The 10,455-nt window shown below is 39.2% G+C and overlaps 1 protein-coding gene across 3 annotated transcripts; it reads left to right on the top strand.

Moving 5' to 3' along the window:
- The first annotated feature begins 337 nt into the window (after positions 1-337).
- Positions 338-8,560, top strand: LOC138307324 (uncharacterized). Of its 3 annotated transcripts, XR_011205965.1 has the most exons (3): positions 338-1,103; positions 1,246-7,815; positions 8,505-8,560. XR_011205965.1 is itself a non-coding variant. In XM_069248005.1 (2 exons), the coding sequence occupies exon 2, from the start codon at positions 1,382-1,384 to the stop codon at positions 7,412-7,414; it is 6,033 nt and encodes a 2,010-aa protein (XP_069104106.1). In that variant the 5' UTR covers positions 338-556; positions 1,246-1,381; the 3' UTR covers positions 7,415-8,560. The 3 variants fall into 3 exon arrangements, 2 of the variants coding, with proteins under 2 accessions (XP_069104106.1, XP_069104105.1); XM_069248005.1 differs by having other exon boundaries at positions 338-556; positions 1,246-8,560; XM_069248004.1 differs by having other exon boundaries at positions 1,246-8,560.
- Positions 8,561-10,455: the final 1,895 nt, after the last annotated feature.

Below are 10,455 nucleotides of genomic sequence, written 5' to 3'. Positions count from 1 at the left end.
TATTTTGTTTTCAACAAAGAAAACATTTCGATGACAAACGAAAAATATCGAGTTCACCATCTTGGATCTAAATGGTACTCTACTGAAAACGAACCACATATACCGGTACAGCTCTGCTGGTACGTCGCGTTCCATTTGAGATACACTTTGATAATATACATACATGTACAGATATATAGACGGATTATTTGAATTTCTAATCGCTTGTGTGGAGTTATTTTGAGAAACATTTGAAAGGCAGCTTAGACTAGCAGTCATTCTTTCTTCTGAAGACATGCCCCATACAGTTTCACATGTACTTTTGTCATTTACGAAGTCATAAAGTCATAGCATGTTTTTGTTTTTTTTTTTTTTTTTTTTTATTTGTAGAAATTGCACTCAATATTTTTTATTGCAAATTTCATTTTCCGGATATTTGATAGTATGCCTTTTTATATTAGTTTGTCCACGCATGCTCTGTTGTAACTTCCGGAACAAGAAGATGGCCATGTGCACTATAGAAGTGAAACACAACGAATTATACTTAAATAATAGCTGCTGGTTGTAAGGGAATAAGGTACATATGTGTATTTTATTTTGAGATATTATGATGTAATGTTTACGCATCTAAAGAACCTGTATGTTCCTCAGTATCTATCATATTTGATTATATTATTGTTGAAGGGATTGACGTTCGTTCCCGCGCATATAACATGTGTGTCTAAGAGTTACGTCCCCTCCTCCATAGATAGTTTATAATAACATTTCAACATTTTAGCTAAGGTTATGATATTTCTCTGCATAGATTTCATTTGATGTTAAATGATGTAACTAAAATATGTTTAGTTTTTCACATATGCATGGATTTATTGAGATAGTGTTAATTCTGGCCATATAAGTGTTAATTCTGGTCATTTATAAGATCATGTAGTATAATAATTTTCTCGGAAAATTATACTTTCGATTTCAACTGTTTCTCGGAACTACTTCCGGTTTCACTTTACTTCTTGGAATTGTCAATGTTTATGTTTACATATTTCACAATATTCATGCTAGCTTTGTATTACAAATTTAACATTATGTGTAACAAATTTAACGCTTATCTCAGTTGTTACACTTTTGAGGTTTGTAATTATATAAAGGTATTCTAAAATTGTATATGTACTTATAACGGAGTATATTAAGGTTACTTAGTAATCGGTATCAAATATATGTACATGTACTTTGCTAATAATGTAGTTAAAATATAGTTATTTGTATTTTCAGTTTCTACGTTATATGGAGGTATGGAAAAAGGGAAACGCAATAAACAGAATTCCATATATCAGTTCTTGAACTTTATTTATACACAACCAAGCCAGCTACAGTAGAAACTTAACCCATTAACGAAACCATCATCATCATGGATAAAGATAAGGGATCTTCAGATACAGATGAAAGAAACGACCACGGTGACACAACAACAAAGGACGAAACTGAGGTTAAGGGTACTACAACAAACTCAAGTGGGACATCTGAGTCGACAAACAGCATACAAACAGAGATCAGAACATCGGAAAGAAATCGCAAACTAACAGAAAAAATGGCAGCATATCAGGAGACAGAACTTGAGAAACGCTTGGCCAAGCTCCGATCTACATATGGAAAATGGCAAATTCATGCTAAAGAGATAAGAACAAACTTAAAAACAGAATGTTCTGAAAATGACTTAGGCCAAATGATTGATAAAATTAAGGCTCTTGAGGCAAGTGTATTAAAGAACTTTAATATTGTAAAGGACATTTCAACCCCAGCTCAGGACATTGTGCGCAGAATCGATGCATGTGTTGCCGTAAGTGCTGACTTACTCAAAATACTAAATGAAAGACTTAGCGACATAGACACATTTGATAACGTGTTCGAGGCACGACGCCTCTCAGACCTCCGAAGGCACGCTAAATCTGTATTCGGTGAATCAGAGTCATCCAGTAGTGTAAGCTCATCTACCTCTTCAAGATCCAGACTGTCTGTGAAAATAGCAGAGGCCGCGGCAGATTTAGAAGCCTTAAGGGCAGCAGAACATTTTAATCCTATTGAGGAAAGGCTGCAGACCGACCTCAAACACTTAGAATCAAAACGGAGGATTGAGGTCGCTGAAGCGCGTCTGAAGGCATATACCAAGGCAATAAAGGAGGAACCAGAAATACCAGTCTCTGAGGCACCTATTAATTCATATTCCTCTTTGTGCACGAAACCAGTTATCTCATCACCACCGTCAACGCCTTTCCTATATACCTCACCATTTTCTGCAACCCTTGAGCCAACTATCAACACGGAAGTATCAGGAAATGCACCACTCACTGCTGGACCATATATTTCTTCGCACCGTCCATCTACCTACCCGTATACCAGCATGTTCTCAACTCGAAGTTCTGTGCCTGTTACTTCTTCTACCACAGTGTCTGATACTAGGTTGTCATCAAACGCTCCAACATTCCAACCTAACATTACAAACATACTACCTCAATCTAACAACGATGCTAAATTTTTGGCAGATACACTGGCAAACACTGTTGGCCTTGGTCGACTTCCTATACCCGAGCCAAGTATCTTTACCGGAGACCCCATAGAATATATGGAATGGAAAACCGCCTTTGAAATGTTAATAGATCGCAAAGGGATTCCCCCTCAAGAGAAAATATTTTACTTGAAAAAGTATGTAAGTGGTCCAGCCAGACAAGCCCTTGAAGGATTCCTATATAGTGGCAGTGAGGCAGCATTTGTGAATGCACGTAAGGTGTTGGATGAACGGTATGGAAACACGTTTGTTTTACAACAAGCATTCCGCAAAAAACTTGAGAATTGGCCAAAAATCTCTAATAGAGATCCCACAGCTCTACGAAACTTTGCAGACTTCCTACAAGGCTGCAAAGAAGCCATGATGCACATTCCTAGTTTGAGTATCCTTAACGACTGTTCTGAAAATCAAAAACTACTAGGTAAGCTCCCCGAATGGGCTTCTGTGAGATGGAATAGAGTTGTGACAGAAGCGCTAGATTCATCAAACAACTACCCATCATTTAGCCAGTTTGTGGAATTTGTTGCTCGAGAAGCCAAGGTCGCATGCAACCCAATATCTTCCATACATGCCCTCAACAACACTACAGAAACAGAACGCAAACGTTCGAAGGAACAGAAGATTCGAGTCCTAGCTTCAACTGCCTCTTCAAAATCACAAACTGACAAAGATAAGAAGGTTTGTGTGTATTGTGAAAATGACGGCCATTACGTGGTACGATGTGATAAGTTTTTAGCTCTTTCGCTAAAAGACAAACGGTCATTCATCCGCGAAAAGAATCTGTGTTTCGGATGTCTGCGAAAGGGTCATCGGAATAAGGACTGTCAAAGGAAACATGTATGCGGCACATGCAAGCTGAAACATCCTACGTGTCTCCACGAAGACCGCCAGCTGGGAACGCCATGTTCAAACCCTATAGCTGATAGCAACGTAAACACAGCAAGTTCCTTACGCGTAAGCCATCAGAATGGCAAGGGAACTTCAATGATCGTACCAGTTTGGGTGTCCTCTAAGGAAGAAGCATCAAGAGAAGTATTGACTTACGCACTGCTTGATACACAAAGCGATACAACTTTCATCCTAGACGACACTGCTTCTGCATTACAGCTACCAGTAACACCAGTTAAACTTGGCTTATCAACCATGACATCGCAGCATACTGTCATAGACAGTTCAAGGGTCAACGGTCTTCAGGTCAGAGGCTTTAATTCACCCGCCAAGGATACGGTATCCATCAATCTTGCTTACACGAGAAACTTCATTCCGGCTGACTACTCACACATACCTAAGAAGAACACAGTTGACGATTGGCCACATCTTCAACCAATAAGAGATGAAATACCACCTCTCCAGTCTTGTGAGATTGGGTTACTCATTGGCTACAACTGCCCACAGGCACTTGCCCCAAGGAAAACCTTAATAGGTGAAACTAATGAACCATATGCTATTGAAACTATTCTCGGTTGGAGTATTGTTGGTTATGTGAACCCAAAGGCCACCCTAGCGAACCAATCATTGGTTAGTGGAACAAGTTGTCGTACTTCTATTAAGGAATTGCCATCCTGCACGCCGCAACAATTGATTAAGGTATTTGAAACGGATTTTGCTGATGACAAGGAAGTCGGAGAAAGGTTTTCGCAGGAAGACACACAGTTCTTAAACTTGATGGAGCACATCAAACAACGTGAGGACAAACATTTGGAAATGCCCCTTCCTTTCAAGAAACGTCCTGTCTTGCCAGATAATAAACCTCTCGCAGAGGTGAGGTTAAACCACCTGAAGAACAAATTCAAGAAGGATCCTAAATACTTTGCACATTACCAGAAATTTATGAAGGAGATACTAGAACGGGGAGATGCTGAAGTAGTTGACAGTGACATCAAGTCTCGAGAAGATGATGGAAACATTTGGTACATTCCACATCATGGTGTTTATCACCCCAAGAAACCTAACAAGCTTCGCGTAGTGTTTGATTGTTCTGCGAGATATGGAGACTGCTCACTAAACGACCATCTGCTCACGGGCCCAGATCTAACGAACGCACTTGCTGGAGTTCTGTGCAGGTTCAGAAAGTCTCCCATAGGCATCATGTGTGACATTGAGAAGATGTTTCATCAGTTCATCGTAGATGTTAAGGACCGTGACTTCCTACGGTTCTTATGGTGGGAGTCTGGTAATATTGATTGCAAACCACAAGAGTATCGTATGCGAGTTCACCTCTTTGGTGCTGCCTCCTCCCCCGGATGCGCCAATTATGGTCTAAAACACCTGGCCAAGACACAAGAGTCTGAGCTACCGATTGCTTCCTCCTTTATACAACGTAACTTCTACGTTGACGATGGTCTGACGAGTGTTGAAACAGAAGATGAAGCTATACAGCTAGTAATCGATGCACAAGCACTTTGTGCAAATGGAGGGTTAAGACTTCACAAGTTCTTGTCGAACAATAAACGCGTGATGCAAGCAGTACCAGTTTCCGAAAGAGCCGTTGGTGTTAGCCTAGATTTGACCTTAGATCCACTACCTGTCGAGCGTGCTCTTGGAGTCCAATGGTGTGTGGAAAGTGATGCATTCAAGTTTCAGATATCTGTTAGGAATGAGGTTCCTACACGACGAATCATGCTATCGATTGTGGCATCTGTATTCGATCCCCTTGGATTCTTGTCGCCATTCACTCTTCGAGGAAAGCAAATTCTCCAGGAAATGTGCCGTAATGGCGTAGGATGGGATGATCCACTCCCTAACTGCTCACAACCTCAATGGGAAGCATGGATCAAGGACATTCAAAATCTAAGTCAAGTGAACATTCCCAGATGCCTTAAGCCCTCTTGGTTTGGAATACCTACAGTTGTTGAGTTACATCACTTCTCAGACGCCAGTAGCATCGGATATGGACAATGCTCATATGTTCGGCTTGTCAACAACACCGAAGTTCACTGCGCTCTTGTAGCCTCCAAGGCTAGAGTTACTCCTGTCAAGGTAGTAACAATACCAAGACTAGAATTGACAGCTGCCGTACTCTCGGTCAAAATGAGTATCTTTCTCAAAAATGAACTCGATCTTAATGTAAACAATGAATACTTTTGGACTGATTCTCGAGTGGTATTAGGTTACATTAACAATGAAGCAAGGCGATTCCAGGTTTTCGTAGCAAATCGCGTGCAAATGATCAGGGATGCTACGGAGCCTCAACAGTGGCGCTATATAGACACGAAGGACAACCCAGCTGATCATGCATCAAGGGGCCTTACCGCCTCTGAGATTGTAAACTCAACGTGGCTCACGGGACCACCTTTCTTGTGGCAACCCAACATTCAATCGGATGAGATTGATACAAGTTTACAACCAGGAGACCCTGAGGTCAGACAAGCAAAGGTACTTCATTCTGTAACAACCCCTGCATTAGACGTCATAGACTGTCTTGAAAGATTTTCCAGCTGGAAAACTGCGGTATCTGTAGTAGCAAGATTACAGAGATTATCAAACGGAATCAAGGGAACCCATCATACTTCTGTAGAAGAAAGAGAAAACGCCGAACGAACAATTGTAAGGCTTGTTCAAGGTCGAGCATTCAAGGAATCAATGAATGCCCTGAAGGCATCAGAGACACTCCCAAGAACAAGTCGTCTCTACCCCCTTGATCCATTTCTCCAGGATGGTGTCATTCGAGTCGGAGGACGTCTGAGAAATGCAGAATGTACTATGTGCTATAAGCACCCGATGATTCTACCAAAGAACAGCCATGTAACGCGACTGATTCTTGCGCATGTTCATCAAGAAACAAAACATCAAGGACGCGGCATAACTCTCAACAAACTACGTTCATGTGGATTTTGGATTATAGATGGGAGCAAAACGGTTGCCAAGTTCATACGTCACTGTGTTATTTGCAGGAAGTTAAGACGCCCAACAGAATGTCAGAAGATGGCTGATCTCCCCAAGGATCGCGTAGAACCATCACCCCCCTTTACATACTGTGGAATGGACTGTTTCGGCCCATTTGTCGTCAAAATGGGACGCAAGGAAATCAAACGATATGGTCTTTTATTAACCTGCATGTGTTCTCGCGCCATTCATATTGAAATGCTTGATGACATGTCAACGGATGCTTTCATCAACGCTCTGCGTTGTTTCATTGCTATTCGAGGATCCGTTAGGCAGATACGCTCGGACCAGGGTACAAATTTCATCGGTGCCAAGAACGAGTTTGAAAGGGAGGCCAAGGTAAACAAGTTATCATCATTTTTAGTCGAGAGGCAATGTGACTTCGTCTTAAACCCACCAAGCGCTAGTCATACTGGTGGTGTTTGGGAACGGCAGATTAGAACAGTCAGGAGCATCTTGAATTCTGTCCTGTCATTGTGTTCAGGAAGGCTCGATGACGCATCTCTCCGTACTGTGTTTTACGAAGTCATGTCCATCGTGAACTGCCGTCCTCTGACTGTGAGTGAAATTGACAATCCAGAAGCCTTGGAACCACTCACGCCCAACCACATCTTGACTGCCAAATCATCACTACCTCAACCACCACCAGGGGACTTCTTGAAGGAAGATCTCTATCTTCGTAAGCGTTGGCGACGCGTACAATATCTGCTGGAGCAATTTTGGGGACGTTGGAGGAAGGAATATCTTGCACAAATCTCTCTAAGACAAAAGTGGCATGAACCGCGTCGGAACATTTGTGGTGGAGACATAGTGCTTGTGAAGGATGTCGACCTGCCTCGTAATCAATGGCCACTCGCAAAGGTCATTGAAGCATATCCAGATGATGACGGACTCGTGCGAAGAGTCAAGGTATCAATGGGACTTCGAAATACCACATCACCTTCAGTCCTTGAACGCAGCATACACAAATTGGTGTTACTTGTCGAGAATTAAGTACAAACAGTTAAAAAATGTGTAGAGAACATTACTTGATATTGTACTTTTTGAACTTTACTAAATATTGTTCTAAGTTCTTTATTAACATAAGCACTTGCTTGTGAATTGTACTGAGTAAGGTAAACTCCCTTTTGTGGAAAATTCATAGCAATTTTGGTGAGAGTGTAAATGTTTTGGTTTTTTTTTTTTTTTTTTTTTTTTTTATTTGTAGAAATTGCACTCAATATTTTTTATTGCAAATTTCATTTTCCGGATATTTGATAGTATGCCTTTTTATATTAGTTTGTCCACGCATGCTCTGTTGTAACTTCCGGAACAAGAAGATGGCCATGTGCACTATAGAAGTGAAACACAACGAATTATACTTAAATAATAGCTGCTGGTTGTAAGGGAATAAGGTACATATGTGTATTTTATTTTGAGATATTATGATGTAATGTTTACGCATCTAAAGAACCTGTATGTTCCTCAGTATCTATCATATTTGATTATATTATTGTTGAAGGGATTGACGTTCGTTCCCGCGCATATAACATGTGTGTCTAAGAGTTACGTCCCCTCCTCCATAGATAGTTTATAATAACATTTCAACATTTTAGCTAAGGTTATGATATTTCTCTGCATAGATTTCATTTGATGTTAAATGATGTAACTAAAATATGTTTAGTTTTTCACATATGCATGGATTTATTGAGATAGTGTTAATTCTGGCCATATAAGTGTTAATTCTGGTCATTTATAAGATCATGTAGTATAATAATTTTCTCGGAAAATTATACTTTCGATTTCAACTGTTTCTCGGAACTACTTCCGGTTTCACTTTACTTCTTGGAATTGTCAATGTTTATGTTTACATATTTCACAATATTCATGCAAGCTTTGTATTACAAATTTAACATTATGTGTACCAATTTTACGCTGATCTCAGTTGTTACACTTTTGAGGTTTGTAATTATATAAAAGTATTCTAAAATTGTATATGTACTTATTAACGGAGTATATTAAGGTTACTTAGTAATCGGTATCAAATATATGTACATGTACTTTGCTAATAACGTAGTTAAAATATAGTTATTTGTATTTTCAGTTTCTACGTTATATGGAGTTATGGAAAAAGGGAAACGCAATAAACAGAATTCCATATATCAGTTCTTGAACTTTATTTATACACAACCAAGCCAGCTACAGTCATAGCATGTGTTTGTTGTTACCAAATTGTTGCTATTATTTCATAATTGTTTTTGTTTAACTCACTATCCAAAAGTACACAATATTTTACAGTCAGCATCTACTTGTTGTCAATGTTCTGGTTGCAATCGATTATTCATCTCCCAATCTGCTCCTCAGCAAAAGACAGCGATTGTGTTGTGTTATATTAGGAATCATAAATATGTTATAGTGTATTTCGGGAACCATTCCGTTTGTATAGTGTATCTCGCTGTATCATACTTTATATATTGCCATCTCGTTGAATCCTACTTTATATATTGCCATCTCGTTGAATCCTACTTTTTGTAGTGCCATCTCGCTGAATCATACATTTTATAGTGATATCACGCTGAATCATTCTTTTTTAATTGTCATCTCGCTGAATCATGCTGTTTTTAATGCTATCGCGCTGAATCCTACTTTGTATAGTTCCATCTCGCTGAATCATACTTTTTATAGTGTATCTCACTGAATCATACTTTTTTGTAGTGCCATCTCGCTGAACCATACTTTTTATAGTGCCATCTTGCTGAATCATACTTTTTAAAGCGCCATTTCGCTGAATCATATTTTTAAAGTGCCATCTTGCTGAATCATACTTTTTATAGTACCATCTCCCTGAATCATACTTTTTATAGTGCTGTCTTGCTGAATCATACTTTTTAAAGTGCCATTTCGCTGAATCATATTTTTGTAAAGTGCCATTTCGCTGAATCATACTTTTTATAGTGCTATCTCGCTGAATCATACTAGTGTCATCTCGCTGAATCATGCTTTTTTAGTGCTATCGCGCTGAATCCTACTTTGTATAGTTCCATCTCGCTGAATCATAACTTTTTAAAGTGTATCTCGCTGAATCATACGTTTTTTTATAGTGCCATCTCGCTGAATCATACTTTTTATAGTGCCATCTCGCTGATTCATACTTTGTATAGTTCCATCTCACTGGATCATACTTTTTATAGTGCTGTCTCGTTGAATCATACTTTTTATAGTGCTATCGCGCTGAATCATACTTTTGTAAAGTGCCATTTCGCTGAATCATACTTTTATAGTGCATTATCGCTGAATCATGGTTTTTTATTGCTATCTCGCTACATCATACTTTTTATAGTGCCATCTCACTGAATCATGCTTTTTTAGTGCTCTCTCGCTGAATCATACTTTTTTAGTGCTCTCTCGCTGAATCATACTTTTTTATAGTGCTATCTCGCTGAATCATACTTTTTATAGTGCCATCTCGCTGAATCATACTTTTTATAGTGCCATCTCGCTGAATCATACTTTTTTATAGTGCCATCTCGCTGAATCATACTTTTTATAGTGCCATCTCGCTGAATCATACTTTTTATAGTGCCATCTCGCTGAATCATACTTTTTTATAGTGCCATCTCGCTGAATCATACTTTTTATAGTGCCATCTCGCTGAATCATACTTTTTATAGTGCCATCTCGCTGAATCATACTTTTTATAGTGCTCTCTCACTGAATCATACTTTTTATAGTGCTATCTCACTGAATCATGCCTTTTTATAGTGCCATCTCGCTGAATCATACTTTTTATAGTGCTATCTCACTGAATCATGCCTTTTTATAGTGCCATCTCGCTGAATCATACTTTTTTATAGTGCTATCTCGCTGAATCATACTTTTTTATAGTGCCATCTCACTGAATCATGCTTTTTATAGTGCCATCTCGCTGAATCATACTTTTTATAGTGCCATCTCGCTGAACCATACTTTTTATAGTGCTATCTCGCTGAACCATACTTTTTATTGTGCTATCTCGCTGAATCATGCTTCCAACGACACCTAACCGCACACCCTGC

The sequence above is a fragment of the Argopecten irradians genome, chromosome 14 (genome assembly GCF_041381155.1).
Source record: "Argopecten irradians isolate NY chromosome 14, Ai_NY, whole genome shotgun sequence".
NCBI lineage: Eukaryota > Metazoa > Mollusca > Bivalvia > Pectinida > Pectinidae > Argopecten > Argopecten irradians.
The sequence above is the reverse complement of the archived record's forward strand: the minus strand, read 5'-3'. Positions and strand labels throughout refer to the sequence as shown.

Excerpts from the sequence above, each read along its gene's own strand:
- LOC138307324 (XM_069248005.1), top strand. The coding sequence starts at position 1,382 with ATGGATAAAGATAAGGGATCTTCAGATACAGATGAAAGAAACGACCAC.